This window comes from Mangifera indica, chromosome 2 (genome assembly GCF_011075055.1).
Source record: "Mangifera indica cultivar Alphonso chromosome 2, CATAS_Mindica_2.1, whole genome shotgun sequence".
NCBI classification, from domain to species: domain Eukaryota; kingdom Viridiplantae; phylum Streptophyta; class Magnoliopsida; order Sapindales; family Anacardiaceae; genus Mangifera; species Mangifera indica.
In genome coordinates, this window is record NC_058138.1 from 19731646 (window position 1) to 19750061 (window position 18416).

At 32.5% G+C, this 18416-nt stretch overlaps 2 protein-coding genes and 1 long non-coding RNA gene across 14 annotated transcripts; 1 reads left to right on the forward strand and 2 right to left on the reverse strand.

Annotated features, from left to right (window-relative positions):
- Nucleotide 1: 1 nt before the first annotated feature.
- On the reverse strand, nucleotides 2-3666 carry LOC123209046 (flagellar radial spoke protein 5). 2 transcript variants are annotated; one of them, XM_044626762.1, is made up of 9 exons: nucleotides 3214-3666; nucleotides 2116-2200; nucleotides 1792-1908; nucleotides 1584-1648; nucleotides 1402-1490; nucleotides 1224-1303; nucleotides 682-793; nucleotides 398-517; nucleotides 2-285 (listed from the first exon to the last, which is right to left on the reverse strand). In XM_044626762.1, exons 1-9 carry the CDS (start codon nucleotides 3518-3520, stop codon nucleotides 103-105), a joined length of 1158 nt encoding a protein of 385 aa, XP_044482697.1. In that variant the 5' UTR covers nucleotides 3521-3666; the 3' UTR covers nucleotides 2-102. The 2 variants fall into 2 exon arrangements, with proteins under 2 accessions (XP_044482697.1, XP_044482698.1); XM_044626763.1 differs by lacking the exon at nucleotides 3214-3666 and adding an exon at nucleotides 2547-3198.
- LOC123209049 lies at nucleotides 3571-4518 on the forward strand. Its single transcript, XR_006500933.1, has 2 exons — nucleotides 3571-3705; nucleotides 3928-4518. It is a non-coding gene; the product is annotated as an uncharacterized LOC123209049 (long non-coding RNA).
- Nucleotides 3821-18175, reverse strand: LOC123209047 (histidine-containing phosphotransfer protein 2-like). 11 transcript variants are annotated; one of them, XM_044626766.1, is made up of 12 exons: nucleotides 18006-18175; nucleotides 17415-17511; nucleotides 17268-17336; nucleotides 16377-16448; nucleotides 15840-15912; nucleotides 14771-14928; nucleotides 12336-12394; nucleotides 8053-8180; nucleotides 7910-7978; nucleotides 5822-5893; nucleotides 5199-5271; nucleotides 3821-4122 (listed from the first exon to the last, which is right to left on the reverse strand). In XM_044626766.1, the coding sequence occupies exons 6-12, from the start codon at nucleotides 14802-14804 to the stop codon at nucleotides 4075-4077; spliced, it is 483 nt and encodes a 160-aa protein (XP_044482701.1). In that variant the 5' UTR covers nucleotides 14805-14928; nucleotides 15840-15912; nucleotides 16377-16448; nucleotides 17268-17336; nucleotides 17415-17511; nucleotides 18006-18175; the 3' UTR covers nucleotides 3821-4074. The 11 variants fall into 11 exon arrangements, 8 of the variants coding, with proteins under 8 accessions (XP_044482701.1, XP_044482702.1, XP_044482700.1 ...); XM_044626767.1 differs by having other exon boundaries at nucleotides 17268-17333; nucleotides 17415-17545; XM_044626765.1 differs by having other exon boundaries at nucleotides 17415-17545.
- Between the last annotated feature and the right edge of the window lie 241 nt (nucleotides 18176-18416).

Below are 18416 nucleotides of genomic sequence, written 5' to 3' on the forward strand. Positions count from 1 at the left end.
ATTCTGTATGAAGAGAACAAGATTTGATTAAAATCTCATGTACGACAGATACACAATATTCATTAATGGATACAAGATGAGAGGAATAGGATGAGTTGACGATCATCGCCTGTACTCATCTCCACAGTCACCTATCACTTTGAGCAAATCCTTTCCCTTTTTGGAAATTTCCTGTATACTATTCACATCGTCTTCATCGAGGGCAAGTGAAAATATGGCATTTGTGTCTTGTATATGTTCTGACAACCCAAGTCTAACTCCTACCATTGACCCTGCTACTGCAGGCTGAGCTTCCACAAATAAAACCAAAACCATAAATACATTTTTTGCCATAAGGAAAAATAGGGATTCAGAAGAAAAACTTAAGTATTGGGAGGATGAAATGAAGTGACTTCACCTGGTCTAGTACATATCTCACAGCAACAACTGGGATAGACACCCCATGTTTTGTAGCTATTCTTTTTAGTGTCTGAAGCAAAACTTGGAACTGACTCCATCCTCCCCAGGCATCAACCATCTGTCATTATTTTTTCATTTATTACATGAAAGGATTTTAAAATCTATTGCTTATGTGCAATTTTTTTCTCACTAACATAGTGAATTGTTCTCAAGAATGTACTTTCTCACTAACATGCCCATTTTAAACTAATTTATTAGTAAAAAGGTCCAAGGACTTTGTACCCTTTTGTACTTTTGAAGGGAGGGAGTGTTTAATGGGGGACCAGCAAAAGGAATGACTAAGTTGGTATCAAGGAACTTCTCAGATAACAAACCACCCATTACTGTGCCATACCTGCATATAGAACCCAAAAAAGTAAGAATTATTTGATCCCTACCAAGGTTAGAATGTGCAAAGACTATGAACTATGAATTTGCTCATTCAAATGCAATAATAGCTTTTCCAGCCTCATTCTATTATTATATTTTTTATTATAGTAGGAAATTCAAGAACCAAGAGAACTCAAAATCTCGTTTTCAATTACTTAGCATTATGAACCTAAACATAATACAGATAAAAGACAGAATTATGTTGATTATATCACTGTTAGAAAATTGTCATTCTACCTATGCTATAGCCAAAGCATCAGATAAAATCATAAAACCACTCAGAAAAAGTGCACAAGCATGTGCTGTCCATGAGTTTGTGTCTAAATGTATGCATGCATGCATGTGATTGTCTGCATGAGAAAGAGAGAGAGAGAGAGAGAGAGAGAGAGAGTGACGTTATAAGTTTGACTCCTGTAAGCTCACAGAGCTCCGCCATTCTCTGTTGAGGACGCATATCAACAATTGAATGTTGCACCTAATGTCAACATAATACAGATTTTCACCATCAATAGAACATAAAACAAGGGGGAAAAAAACTAAATTGTTATTAAGAATAAACTTAATTAAAAATACCTGATTACTAACAACAGGAATTCCATTCTCCAGAATTATACGTAGTCTTTCCGTATCAAAATTTGTCAAAGCAACAGTCTTTATCTTACCTGTACACCCCTCGCTAAAATAATCCAATCAATTCAAGAAAAGTAGGTTCAGATGCCCATGGCAAAGCGGGAAAGTAAAGAGATAATAATAACCTTCTTCTTTCAGATCTGTAAGGTGCTTTAGAGCATCAAGATAACCTGGATTAGAGTAATCCCACCTATTTCAAGCAAAGGTGTAGAGAAATACAATGAGCAAGATAAAATTGTATAGCACTAGAAATTTGATCATGGTTACGCATTAAATGCCCAGAAACTAATACAATAGCCAGAGTGTAAAATATGGTGAGCCAAAAATTAGTACCAGTGAAACTGAAGCATGTCCAAGCTAGGCACATCCATTCTCCTTCTTGATACATTGATGCTCTCTCTGACATAACTACTTGTCATCTTAACTGGTGGAGGCACCCATTTAGTGAGACTGCATCATATACAGGTAAGCAAAACTATAAGACTATTAATTGTTCAGTAAATACTATATTATAGTTCTTAAAGGTTGTTCAGTAACTAAACATCATAGACAAAAATGTACACAGAAGTAGCAACCCATGAAGTACAGAGTAATCAAAGCCTATTAATAACAGGTTAAGAAATAAAAATCCAACATCTAGAAGTTGCTACAACTCACCCTCTGACCTTATCCAGTAATTCTGGTGGACCCTCTCGACGAATTCGATTGATAAAGATTCCATAAAGATCTTCAGCAGGCCCATCTACAAAACCAAAGGAGCAAATAATGACAATAAACTTTTATCTGAGAGGAATAAGTAGCTGATATAATCCATGTTAAATGAAGGAGAATCCAACTAGAATGAGGAATGATCACCATTAAACTATCTAATGGCTCTTCGAGACAAACTTTTAAATCAATGCCCTTCCTCATCAAAAATAAAATAATATAAAATTAATGATGCTGATGTCACTACCATCCATCCTACATCCCATGCTTTTCCAATAAGCTTGAAAACAGATTAAAACGGAACTCATGGTGCAGTCATACAATGGCACAAACACATGCATCATAGAAAACTTAAAATTTATGTGATGCAAGGACTTTACATATATCGGCCATGTCAAAAGTGGTGAGTCCAGCATTTGCATAAAAAAGCATAGCATCAACTGCATTTTCCACATCAATTCTACCCCATCCCCCACTTACCTGCCACATCCCATTCACAACCTTACATATATCTAGCACATCCTTCCCTTTCTTAACCACACTTATCCGTTTATCCTCAGTTAGCTCACAGCAAAATGATCTCAATCTGACTTTTTGGATTTTGGCACCTCCTTTCGCTCTCAACTTTCCTATATTAAAGGTGAGATTGCAAAATGAGGATTGTACTAAATGTGCCATTTTCAAATTGGTCAAGTCAAATATGCAAAGCCAATGAAAACATGTAGAGGGTATTCCTCTACTTCACAAAGCCTGCAGTTATAAAAGAAAAAGAATATATGAAACGATAATTCTTCACCAAGTAGCTTTGTCATATTCGCTATCCACCGTTAATTCCTAAAACTTCCAAAGTTACAAATAAGCAAAAACAAAGGGTCTCCAAACAAAAATAAAAGTTTTTATGTGGTTATTCAAACATAATACGTGGATAAACTAAGAACGCGACACGCATAGATAAAAACAACTTTGTCTTCAGAAAAGCATTTATCACTGTCCAGTAGATAACCACCACGTCGTCACCATAAAAAGATTTAGGGTTTTGTAACACACAGTGATCGGCCATGTCGAAGGTGGTGAGGCCGGCATCGGCGTAACGGAGCATGGCATCAACAGCGTCGTCTCGGTCAATGCGACCCCATCCGCCGCTAGTCTGCCACATGCCATTCAGTACTCTGCATATGTCGAGCGAATCGTTGCCGTTGCTCACTGTAATTAGGCGCTTGTCGAAGGTTGCCAGCTGGCAGCACCTGACCGAGTTGACATTGAGTCTTTTTGAGTCTTGGCGAGGCGTCGTTTTAGACTTGGATTTAAAGGCAGCGGTGAAATGGGGGAGAACATTGTGTACTGTCATCGCCATTGTTATCGAATTGTCTGGGAAGAGGGCACAATAGGATGGATAAGGTTTTTGTTGGCGTCCTGTAAAGTGATCCGAAAGACATTTATGCCCCCACCCTTCAAATGTTTCTGTCCGTCACATTTTTCGTATTACGTGTCATGACTTGCAATTTTTAAATTTACATTTTTAGACATCAATATGAAAAGGTAATGTTTTCATTTTTGAAAAATATATATATAATTTTATATTTCTTACAGAACTCCAAACTGTATTACTATCTATAGATGCCTGTTTTCAGTTTTAAATCATTATATATAATCATAGTCATCTAATTTCTCCATTTTCTATATAAAATTATGTAGCTGCAAAAGCATTAGAGATTTACTTAATTTACTCCCATACATATACGATGTTTCAATTGCAAACAGGACATCAAGGTGCACCAAGCAGTACAAGTCTAAGATAGAAACCCTTTATGCATTCAATTCACAGCTTCCACACCAGGAGATTGCGAGACTCCTGAGGGATTCTTCACAGAAATGCAAGCAAAAGTTGATAGCAAAGCAGCCAAACTTTTATTGTTGCTGCTGTTTGTTCACTAGTCTCACTATCCTGCGCTGCATCTACATGTCAATGTAACCCAAAACAGGAATGAATTAGAACAAATGGATGAGATCTACAGTAACAAAACACACAGGCACTTTATTATATCATTAAAATTTATAAAATGCTCAGCCTATTTAAATAAGTTTTAGAAGGTAGGAGTTTGATGTTTTGTGATTATATGTAGAAAGGATGAGGAAAGGCTGATATAGCTGCTTGTTATTTAGAAAAGGTGGCTGGAAGCTTACCAAAATTGTGTTCTGCATAGAAATGTTGCTGGTTCCTCATAGCTCAAATGCTTTATCTATGTTTAAGATCTTTAACAGTGTTAAAAAAGCTTTGAGGATTCCAGAATCTGTATTGCACTATTTTTAAACATCATGATACATTCGAAGGAGGAGATAGGTTTGGTTTAATGGAGATATTGCATTTCAAATGTTGAAAGGCTTATTTTGCATGAAGGAAATAATAGGATTTTTGAAGATTTAATGGAAGAGGTATCTATAATACATGGGATAAACTAGTATTCTCAATCTCATATTTTTACTTCGTGGGCTGCATTAAAAAACAATATCACAAGATACTTTGTCTTAAAAGAAGGATTGGAAATAATAGGATTTTTTTTCTATTTTTCCATTTTCTTTTCCCTTGATATTCTTTTGAGCGGAATGGAGTTCACTTCAACAATTAATAACTTCTTTTATAATATATTTCGTTATGAAATAGACAAATAATTGTCAATACTGTTTGTTACGGGGATACAAAAAAATGCTTCCGGTCACACCTACCAATCCTATTTCTACAACAAAAAATGGTATCTAGTCTAAAATTCCCTTAATCCCTCTACATTTTTTTTAGATGCCCCAGTAAAGATGCAATGATAAACCCTAGTTTAGTCATATCTTTCTGTGATTCTCTTAATTCCAATTTTCCCTATGTAGGCCAAAAGAAATCTAAGCAAAACAATTCACACATCATGTATTCACCTAGTCTGACAAACAAATCAAGCTTACACCTAGTCTTACAAACAAATCAAGCTTACACCATATTCTCACCAAAGAGCACTTTCCGAAGATTCAAGTAAACAAAGAAATACCTGAGCAATAGCCTGCAATTTGTTCCGAGTAACAGCAAATTCATAGTTTATCCAATTCAAGGCTTGAGAGAAACTGAAATGCAGATATATACAGCATAACAGAGGAAACAAGAGGGTCAATAAATCAAATATCGAGGAAAAATGAAGGTCAATAATTCAAATATCAGTTATACAAGTTTATGTTTGAAATAGAAAGAAGAAAAAAAATTAGAAATAATTACTTATATACCCCTTTTCAGGTGTCAAAATAAAAATGACCTAGATTTGATGGTCTTCTAAGAAAAACCTCTCATTGCAACTTTTTCCTACTTTACTCTCCACTATATCCTTGAAATATCTCTTGTCATTATGGTTAAGAAAAGTATGGATAGTAGGTTCAGTTCCCCATGTACAAAATTTTTAAGATAATAAATGTGGCGAAAGTAAATGTGGATGAGGGTCAATGAATAACAAAGAGGTCACATATCCTAGAATTCTAAGAGCTAATACCTTAATCTCTCATCATCCAATCACTAATAATGCATTAAAAAATAAAGACAGACAAAACAGAACCTGATTTCTTTTATTTGTCAAAATATATGAGTTTCAATCCAAAAGCTGATCATCAGATTAGGACTTCTTACTTTTTTGTGTGCTTTTGATCACAAGCCCGAATAAGATCAGCACATGCAAGTCTCACATGCTCAGCACCAATACTGCCAAATACAAAAGGTCTGAACTGTATTGTCAAATGCCTAGAGAAAAATATTTCCACTAGAATTATGAGAAAAATGAAACAGATAACAGACTGGCATAAGCATTAAACAACAGCAATTACAATGGAAGCACATGGCACTATTTCTAAATTTCTGTGCACATATAATGTGGAACATCTTAAAATTTTGAAAACAATTCCATAACAAGAAAGATGTTCAGTCATACAGTTAACTGATTTAGTCCATTATTATTTTAAATAAAAAGTTAAAAGAGTTCAGCATCTATTATCAACATGTACGAAGAACATATAACATGCTGAATTATCTACTTCCATATGTGTGATATGCAAACAATGCAGACTGTAGCACAAAAATTATCTTATATCCATAATTTCAAACTTTTTGTTGATAAATCATCACATGGAAGAATCTAAGCCCTAAAGCGTATGAAATGCAAGGAAAAATCTAAGTTCTTCATGTGTTCAATTTAATTCTTCACTCTCAAAAGGTAAAAATGAGGATGCTATATCTCAAACGGAACTTCACAGAACACAAAAGTTCCAAGAATATAAAAGCAGTACAAAAAACAATCAGTGGGTATATACACAAAAGAAGAGCAGATGCAATATACATATAATTCATAAGTTTGCATCATCTGTCATATCAAACATAAATCTTTCATTCTATATCATTGACTCTCATATAGAGATGTTAAATTCATAAAGACAAACTAGCCAAAAAAGAATATAGTATGTATGTACAATGAAACAACCAAAGACTAAAGAGAAGATACTGCATCAATTACAATATAAAATTGAAAATAGGCAATAAATAAAATTAAAAAAACATTAAGAATACAGGAACAAAAATAAATTCCGTAGCTTGAGAAATGTGTGGGTAAGTACCTGCCATAAAGGCAGATGCATGCTTGCCAGAAATTACTTCGGATTCCATTAAAAAAGAGACACTAGTGTATGAGTATAGTATACAGAACAAGCTTCATGAAAGAAAGAAAACAACAGCAGATAACTGAAGCAAGGGAAGATGAATGGGCAATAAGTGTGTTCAAAATAGTGTCCAGCATAAAGATTTAATATGTTCTGGAACCTGTGAGAAGATCTTTCTCATCAAATCAATGTAGAGAAGATAGGGAGCACTCTTGTCTGAGGATACACTAATAACAAAGCGACCGAAAAATAAAAACTAAAGGAAAAAGTTAAAAGTATAAAAAGCGTCATTACAAAGGAAAAACATACATTAAGCTAGTTCAAAAGAACAACCTAAAGACAATGTACAGAGGTATTGAGTCCCAATGCCCAATTGAGGAGGTAATGAATACAAAGGCATCTAAGGGCCCACTCAAAGAGTTGGGCAAGCCTGACAGACGTTGCAAGCTGAGCTCTAATGTTATTTATATGTTACTTTGATGTAAACACTTCCAATATCAACACTCTCCATGCTCATAATAATCTACAGTTAAATGGCAGACAAACAGACCCAAGAAGAAATAATCAAGACAGCAGTAAGACATATTTGAAGGAGAAAACAACAATAAATCTATGTTATACAGATAATTTATTATCTTTCCCATCAAAAAGGTGTATATAAAGCGGGAATAAAAATAATATTGAAACAAATTTAAATAGCTAAGCATAAAAGGACAAGGCACAAAAGGAAAACTAAATTTATTAAAGCCACGTGTTTACACGGTGCACTTATTCCTTAAGGAAAATATGAATTGTCCCTTCGCCAAGATCGAGGGCACATTGTCTCATGGCAATAAGCATTGTAATAACTGGCTTGAAACAAGAAATTAAACAACTTTTCATAGTATGCCCATCTTAAATCAGATCTAAAGTCCATACAATCAACAGCAGCCTGACTACGTATGTACTTGTACAAGTCACAGAAACATGCAAAACCCACCAAACCTTCCCTCATTTTTTCATTATTAGACATTAGTAAACATTAGTTTTCTAATTAATATCCAATAAAATAATTTAGAGCACGCTTTACCCTTGGCTTCTATTCTCTACTTGCCGGGCCAGTACAGCCAACCGAGAGTAATCAACATGAGAAACATTGCTGCACAAATGCAATTAAAGTTAATACAAAATAAAATAAACAATAAATTAGATAAATTTAGACAGTGAAGGTACATGCAGCTTGTAAGTTCTGATAAGATTGCTTCCACACTCATACAGTAGGTATTAATCAGCCCCTCGATAAAATCAGGTTCCTCAGTTCTTAAAGTCTGAATGTGAGAAAACTGTTCATTTAAGACACCCTGTAAGGAATGAAATGTAAATCATCATATTAGCATTCCCTTTGTAACAAGAAATAGTGTTCCATATCATTCAACATTTAATTATAACTCAAGATACAAAACATGCTTGAGCATGAAAAATTCTGCATTATGAAAACTACCATCCAAAACCGATTATAATACATGACATAAAATTAAAAGGTAAAATACAATACATGAACATAAATCTAACAAGTTTCATACAGCTCTGAAAAGAACCAATGGCATAAACTCTAGCAAAAGTGGCAACGCAACACCCCCCCCCCCCCCCCCCCCCCCCCCCAAAAAAAAAAGGGTCAAATGCAGGCTTAGGTGAACAAATAACTAAGCAAAATTAAATCCAAACTCATAATCTTTCACCTCATCAACCAATGAATCAACATAGTGTTGAAGAAGTTCTTTTACAATTGACAAAGCCATTTCTGAAATTAAAAAAAAAATGGAAAAGAGAAATCTGAACTACTAGATTAGGAGCAAGCTTAAAGCTACTTTGAGGAGAAATGACTTTGCATGTGATGCATCCACTTCAGTGCAACTTTCGTAGGCAACATATGTTGAAGACAAACTACGTGGCCGAGGCACCACAAGTTCAGCATGACACCTTATAGTTTGAACACCTATCATTTGCAAAATAACATCAATGCCATTATCAATTAAAAATGATAAAACAATTTCCCCTTCTAACCACAAATTTAATCGTATAAATGATTGATCATATGATTGATAAAAACAGTGCTCCACAAATGTCATTAAATAGCTTATTTACACTGCTGGACTACTAAGATTCCTTATCTTTAACGGACAGCAAAAGACTGACACATTATACACATGATAATAAACCACTCTCATATGTAATGTGAAATGGTTTACTCAGTGTGTTTTAAAAGAAACCACCAAAAATATATTTAGCTTTACACAATAGCTTTGCTGATGGAAGACTATTTGGCTGGATTCAAAAATAAAAGCGAAAAAAATTAGCAGGAATCAAGCCAATTCCCCGCCAGCTGCAACCAAATGTACCGTGTTCAGAGTTTAGAGATTGTAAACTAATAAACTAGAAGACAACAATTTTAAAAAATCTATTGCTATCAGTTCATGAAGTAAAAACTGAAGATATGTCTAAATTTATATCACCTGATTTATAATTTAATGGAAGTGGTAACATTTTTGGTAGGTAATGGCTTTGTTAATTCTACACGCTCTTTCAAGTGGGTCCTACCCGACACCATAACACACACTGTGGGTCCCATCAATCTCCTTTGTTGGTTAACTCCAAAACTAGATGATCTGTCAAGAAGAACCTATTTGCTAATCTAGCAACACAGCTGTCAATTAAAGTTGCCCAGTAATTACAGTTGTGTTTAATCATTATATAAGCAGTATATATGGTAGCTGTGTTAAACATCTCAGTAACCTAAAATAAAACCATTACCGTTTATAATTTTGACACTGAAACCTATGCTGTTTTAAGTTTTGTCAAAGGTTTTTTTTATTAGAAACTATATTAAAGACGAGATTGAGATAAGTACACTAAGTTTTTATCGAAACACATTATTTGGTACTAATCACTAAAACAAAATAGATAAATAATGATAATGACAGAGCATGTAATTGCAACTGGAACTCCATGTTCGATCACCACAAAACAAGTAAAGACACAAGTTTTAGCGTGTTCCAAGTACACTTAAAGCAAATTCCATCCTTCTCATGATCAGATCAGATTGGAGCCTCTTTCCTCCAGAAGAGCTTTTATGCTTGGTGACTTCAGAGTATACCATGGTAAAAAATCAGCATCTTAGTGGGAAAGAAAGAAAAACAATAATGACTAATGAAACTCATACGAGAAGTGGCACAAGGAAAAGAAATGCAAGTCCAACAAATAAGATATATTCAGAAGGTTATACCATGATCGTTAAGCCACAGATGTGTGGATTTAAGAGTAATAAAAAATAGATCAACTCCCAACCCAAAGGGAGTAAACCAAGTTAGTAATAGAAGATCGATTTTATATTGTCGAATGAAGATGTCCTGATTTTTTGTAATGAATGCATCTATATTATGCATAAAGGATATAGAAAAATAAACTGTGACGTCTGATGATAAAAGTGATGATGAAAAAAAAGAATGACTGGGTACTTGGAAAACACACAATGCCAATTCCTGACTCAAGCTAAATAGACCAACAACTCCATAAATATTGTTCATCCTTTTAACATATTGTCTCAACTAACTTAACTATGTTCATATTTATTGCATTAGCTACCAAGAAGTAAGAAAACAGTTGTTTGGTTTTTAACAATATTAAGTCACATATATAAATTATGACATTTAATATTGTATATACATTATTTTTTCTAGAACCACACATTGTGCCCCATGTCATTCTAGTTTACAGGGACATCTAATCATTTTTTTTTTTTGTAAATCCCCATTCCATTACTACAAGTTGTCATTTCTTAAACACAAATCGGGAAATGATACAGTGAAGTTGAAGTAGTATTATGCCAATTAAACAAATAAAATTATAGATAATATGAGAACATCAATGCACCTACTTTAAATTTTCTACACTTCATTAGTCACAAAATTAATCATCCTAATTCAATTGCTTCCTCACCAACAAAACTTTTGAATATTTAAACATTGATAGCACATAAGGAAATTATTGCGTATTTAATATTCTATTCTATATTTATCTAAGACAATTTATTCAAAAATTGATGTCCATACAAAACTAATCATGACATCTAATAGTAAAATTTATACCATTTGCACATTATCTGCTTTTTTCATTCCACATATTCATGTATTGACTTCTTTATACAACTCCAATCAATCATCATTAAATTTTCAATTTAGCCACCAATAATATAAGCAACAAACAAACCATATTACTAGACAGACATCAAATAGTGGTACTGAAACCGTTTCCAGATTATTCACACTATCTAACAACTCCAGTGATTGAAATTAAAGTTTCAGCTTTTAGTGACGTGATACTACAAGACTCAGAGGATTCAAATATTACTGAGTGTATTACCATGATTGATGAAGATGTCACTAAACATGTAGTGACCATGGTAATAACGCCACATCATTGGCATGGCTAAAAGACTAAGAGTTTGATTCTTAACGGTGGTCCAAAAAGAAAACAAATAAAGAAGAAAAATGAGTGGGCAAAGACGTGGTGTACACATCATAGAAAAGAGCAATGCATTTGAACAAACAAATCAAAATTTTTATAGTACCTATACAACCTTTATGACAAACAATGGATGCGAACCATGCAAAATAAATTGAATTACATTGGACAATATATTTATTTCTTTAATAAGGATATAAAAGATCTCAATTCTATCTATCTCATCGTACAAGGAAACAAACATAGACATGATATCTGCATTCAGCTTGCAAGAATTAATCTTTTTATTTATTATGATAACAGAAAAAGATCCAACATTTTAACAGATTCTCTACTTTAACATGAATTTTGATGAATTTTTTAATCAAGAAATTTCTTCTGACACGGACAATTATTTCCTGTTTTATCATCAATATAGGGTTTATTTGCTTTTTTATTTTATGGCCATTTATCTACTTGCTTTGTTAGGGTTGACATTAAATAAGACAGATACATCTCATTGAGATTTATCTAGAAATAATTAAAAATATGACTAAATGACTTGGGGTTGTATGAAAGAGGAGTTGTTCAGATTCACATAACTGCTTGAATAATATTTTCCTATAAATGGCAACAGTGTCTTAAAGTAACCTATTTTGCCATGTCATAATTACCACCTCTTCTGGCATTGTTTGTTGCCTTATTAGAGTTCTACTATAATCTCAGCTATAAAATTCAACTCTTTGAAATTATAATACTAATTCAATTGTAAATGCTTCCAAAATTTTCTTCTAGTATTCCAAGGATAAGCTTGCAAATTAGTCTCATCTCTTCCACATTAAAAATGTGCAAATTAATATCCAAAATTATGTAAAATGTTATTTTCACAAATTTTCTATGGCCTGAATCACCAAAAATAAGAACTAACATATCGAATGAATGAACTTTTACAACTAAAAATAAATTACAAAGTAACTACAACAGACTCAAATGCTAAAATAACTAGTAGGAAGTACCATTAAAATGACATTACATCTCCAAAGATTGAGAAACGAATGAGTTGATTTCAAATTACCTGAAAAGGAAAAAGAACTTCATCAGAAAATATGTACAGAACCAATTGCTGCAGAAGTAAAGGCTAAAATAGGAAAAAGTGCTAGCATCACCTATCCTTAAGCTCTAGCTTGCAAAATCTGAGAAGACAAATAATCTTAAAGAACCAGTGTGGGATCAGCAATGTCTCCAATCAAATAGAATATAATAACTAAATGTGTTGTTTCCCCATACTTTTACTTTTTGCCTTTTTTTCTTTGTTTGGAAAAGTTTAAGAATTGGAATCAATAACCCATCGATCCTTGCTTTTACTTTTGCATAATCAGTCCTATAACATTACTCTTGGACCAATAATTCACTCTCAGTCGACCGTTATCACTCATCACTTCGCTTCTCATTTGGAATTTTATTATTCAGCTCTTTGAGCATTCAGAAGTAAAGAAAACTTTTAAGCAAATTTCATTGGGATAAGGCATGAGGGTGAAGTTAAGTTTAAACAAGTTAAGGTAGGAGTTTGTCTTTGATTTCATTAGCAAAGCCTAATTAATGGTGTAAGTTGCAGTGATGTTTTTCCATGATGAACAAAAAATTGAATACAAGATGAGTCCTCACATATGATAACCAATTTGAGCACAAATCAAATTTAGATATATAGGAGTTTAATGACAAACATTAACTTGAATACAAGATGAGTTGTCACGTGGTATAAAGAATTACAAATTTAGCGACAGAAACCAAAACCTTGATAAACATTACTTCAATACAAGATGTGTCATTGCATGCTCTATTAACTTACCAATTTAACAACAAAGCCCAAAGTCTAGTTATAAAATGGTTCCAAATAAATAAGAGAAAGAATAATTGAGATTAATGAAAGACAGAACTGCAAAACAGTCCTATGCCATAAGAGTCAAGAACTAGACTTAATTCCACAGAAAAACCTGTCACAAAGTCACAATATCTGAAAAATAGGAAAATTTTAATTACAGTTGTTTTCATCTTCTGTAACTAGCCTAACAACCAAATGAATGTTACAAGATGTTAAATCACAAGCTTTAGATATAAAACTTTCCATTTGGAAGAAGAATTACATATCCTTCTCATATATTGTTAAAAAAGCTACTGTGTTAATTTAATAACTTACATGCTAACAAAAATGTTAAGACTTTCCTACAATGGCACCCCAGATTGAATTAAATTTTACTCATGGTCCAAAAGAAGGAAAGGGAGGGTGGCAAGGCTAAAGTCAACATAACCAAAACAGCTTGAATAGGAAGTGCTTCCTCCACTCTGACAAAACTTAAAACTGGAAAAAAAAAAAAAAAACAAGAGCAAAGATCAAGATTTCAAAAAGGCGCATTTTTAAAGTAAGATTGAAATAATTAATTTTGAAAACAAGAAAGCAATATAGAACAACAACACTCGGTACAAAGAAAAATAGAGTAACAAGAGTGAAAATTAACTGGATATGTTAGTGTGATTCCAACATAATAATTTTTTATTTTTCAGTAACACAAAGAAAATATTAATATCTCTATAATCTTTGTTGGCAGATAGTCAAAACTTTATAAAAAAAAAAAAACACTATACATCCCATTTCTCTGCAGGACAATGTTTGCAGAACAAAGGCTACCGTTAAAATTGAAATGGTAAGAACTTACATCCACTGTCCCAAGGGAAGAAAATAGCATAAAAAGAATGAAGATTAGAACTTTAAAAAAGCACATTTTGGCAACCTCAAAAATTTTACTTTTGATAGAACCAGAACACAAATTAAAAGAAAAATAAAATATTGACACTGAAAGTTATCTTGATATGTCTGGTGAGTAAACATAATAATTAAGGAAACCTAGATTATATTTGTATCTATCACTACAGAAATGTAAACCTATTTCAAAACTGTTTTTCATTATCTCAACAATGGATGAACACTGACTCCCTGAAATTTGACAAAAATTGGTGAATGCCTTATTTAGGTTAATACAGTTATTTAAAGTGCTGTCATATTCTTTGAATCCACTGACAGAACTTCTAAAAATTTAATAGCATATCTTCCTTGCTCTTATTAACAAACAGTGACCATAATACAACAAGAGATACAATTTAGTAATTAGTTGTAATGTCAATACAAGCATTCATTACTATTCTTGGTATCTTCAAGAAAATTCTAGAGTTAAACAAATTCAATAGCTTAATTATAAGTATCACAAAAAATCTTTTTCTTATTTTTTTTTTATGATTGGAAATAAGTTTATCTAGCAAAAGAAAACAACATCTGCACATGTCAGCTGCTTGACAAACATCAAACACAGACAATAACTGGTGTTCCAAACATATGCAAAATACAGAATACACAAATATAATCAAAGCTAGATATCACGTCATCCTCTTCTCAAACCTGACACTACAGCAGCTAAGCTAGAAATGGACATCTGTAAATTGTATGAGATATATAATCAGATCAACTTCAGCTGAGTGTGTTAATCTGAAAAGAAAATCACTGCTTCCAGCTTCCTTTCAATGACCATTTTCAAGGTCAATAATCTTTCTTTCCATCTGCACTTCAGAGTTACCAGATAAGAAAATAGTTACATTTTTGGAGGCAATAAAAAAAAGGAGTCAATTGAGAAAAATTAGAAAGTGTTTTCGTGAATCCCTTAAAACCGCCAAATTTTATAAGCTTTGATGGCTTCAGCATGAGGCCTCACAATTAACTTTGGATTCATCTCACCACAAGTTAAATTTCAAAAAAATGTGTTTCAGTCAAGTGTATAGATTTCAGCTTCAAACAAATATGGCATCATAGAAAAAATATCTACCATTAATAATGATTAAGCTAGGTCTCATTGTTGGTAGTACATTAGTTTAAATTTTCCATAATAAAACTGCTTCAGGATTCATTGTAAAGATTATAACAAATATACAGCATTTTAAGCCATATGCCATCTACATCATGCCTTGAGAACCATCTTACTAACATGCGCCAGTACATTAACAACACAAAGCTATTGTTCACATTGCTAAAATAATTATCCGCTCAACCATACTGTTCTTTTGCAAACTATGAAGTTAAACCATAAACACATGAGAATTTAAGGCAATAACTCAGCAGAGACAAGCAATGTGCTGCACTGAAATCCTATCCACAGCTATAATACCAAGCTCCCCTTTGCTGATACATTTTAGATCCCCAGTTACATTTGACATGTTCATCAAACCAGATGGTTCTACTCTTAAATCCAATTGATTAACCTGTTACCAATTCTTAAAAGCTAATCCCATGTAGAGTTCCATGAATACCCAATATATATTCTGTATCACCACTATTCTTTAATGGCACAAACTATATTTTCATCAAGCATCCACTGAATTTTCTCCACAATATATACAATTCATTATATATGCTGAAAGATTAATATTCATTCATTAATTCAAGGTCTTTCATTCATAAACACACCATATAATACCTGCAAAAGGGTCTCAAATTTTCTTCTCAGCTTGGAATATTCATTCTTAGTCCAGTACAATGCACAGGAGCAACTGAAAAAATACATTTAAAAGAAACATGCAAAGTTTGAAAATGTAACTGCACATAAATTTAATTAAGAAAATTTAATATAAAGGCATTATGTCAAATAGAAAATATATATTTAGTTCACTACAACTATTGAAGTTTGTGATATGTTGATCCACATCATATTATCCAACATAACGTGAAAAAAAAAAAAATCAATCCAAGCACTAATATATCACATTATTTATCAACAAGTCACAAATAATTGATTTTCATAAACCTTTAACATTACATTTTTTGTGCTTATATTATGGTATTTCTATATATGATAATGGCTTCTTTACTTCCTTAGCACAAAAAAAAAAGGAAAAAATAACAGTTACTCAAGTCTTACAAAACTGATAATCATGGATATAGCAACAGAACTTCAATATGTAAGCAGATATATAAATAATTTAAGGCTATAAGCATAAGAGAAACTTATTCTTACTATTCTTTGTCATTCTCCTGACAAGCCTGAATAAGTTCTGCACATGAAAGCTTAACGTGCTCTGCACCAATGCTGTTCCAAAAGGACATGTTTAAACATAACTAAGGTATGAGCTAAACAAAAAGAAAATGATACGACAATAGAAAGGAAAGACAAATAATCAACTTAGTTTAAGATATAAGCATTTTTAATTGCATGCTATCACCTTCACAATTAGTAATGTGAACAAAAAAGTAAGGAAAATAAGTTATTTACAAAAGATGTTACAATGCAGCATAAAAATAGTGTGACCAGAACATAGAACATCAATACACTACACACTTGAACTGAAGGCCTCACTTCACCTAACCCATCAAACTAAAGGCAATGCTTAGTGCTTTGTTTCTTTAGATCCATATTCAGTACTTCAACATTACATACAAGATATTGGTAACACCTGACTCTCCAAATTTCTACCACTAATCATTCTTTCCACAGAAATCATTGACAAGAACTAAAAGTGATGGTAGTGCAACTGGAAAATTCACAACTGACCAGTTATAAAATGAAAAATCATCATTGATGTTAACTATGACAAGATATTGGTAACACACAACTCTCAGAAATTTCTACCACTATCCATTGTTTCCACAGAAATTATTGATAACATCTATAATGGTATGACCAGGATTCACCCAGTGGTATGAGAGGATTCAAACTGAGGTCACCTGTACGACAACAATAGACTAAAAACTACAGCTGGCATTCTGCTAACTACAGATATTTGGAAAAGACTAAAATGGTTTTGTTAACCATATAATAGTACTATAATACTCATCAAATATGCCAAAAGCGTATATAATTCAAGACTTCTTATCAATTTCCTTATAAAAGAATAAACGGCAAAATTACCTGCTGGTTCTTAGAAAGAAATCACAAGCAGAGGCGTCAACCTGATGATAATCAACCTCAGGTTGGCTGCTGCAGATACAAAAAAATGTGTAAGACCAAATAATAAAATCCATACACGTATTGAAAAGTTGAAGGTTGTAGATTTACATGTGATAAGTCAAATAAGAGAATAAATTTTGGGCATATATGCAGTAACTAGTAATTGCGCGCACAACATAATCTTGTCTAATGGCATCCTTCATGGCTAGCAATTGAAAGAATTCGTCATTAACAATTCCCTGAAAATTTCCTCACACCCGAATGCATCACCAATCATTATATAAAAATTTCCATTCTAGATTGTTAACTTAGAATTTGCAATATAGTATATCTTGCAGATTATAAAACATGAAGTCATGAACTAAAATAATAATAAAATCAAACGGAAAGAAACTCCAAAATTTTCAAAACCAATTTCAGGAACAAAAATAAAACTGAGAAACAAGAACAAAAATCAAAGTAAAGAAATTTGAGAAACAAGAAAAAGAAATTAAATATGAAACGATTCCAACAAGCAATTTCTGGAAAGATGAATAAACAATATCAGAGAAAGAAGAAAAACGTGTAGTAGTTAAAATGAAAAGGAAATGAGCAAATGTAAGCAAAATCGAGACGATTTTTCAGAATCAGGCCATAAAAAAATAAATGAAAAATAAAATAAAATAGAATAAAGAAAACGAAGCCAGAGGAACGTTTTACCTCGTCGAACATTGACTGAACGAAGTTGTAAAACAGACTTCGCTGTAAAGCCAAAGCCATGTGGAGGAGAGGAGAAGCGTGCGTGAATTTGAATTATTTGAATAAATGAAATTGAAAATTGCGGGGTTTTACTGTTGTGGATTTAGTAACGGCTAAAGGAGAAAAAGCAGACATACGTGGATTGTGATCTGTCAGTGCACTGACACTGACTAGTTTCCAAATTATAATTATATCAATCCAATTATATGTATGTATTTTTAATACAAAATTTATATATATAAATAATATATTATTATATAATAAAAAATTTTAAATTAAAAATAAAATAATATATTATTTATATACATAAATTTTATATACATATATATATACACACACATTGGAATAAGTTTTGTGCTTTTTTTTTTCTCT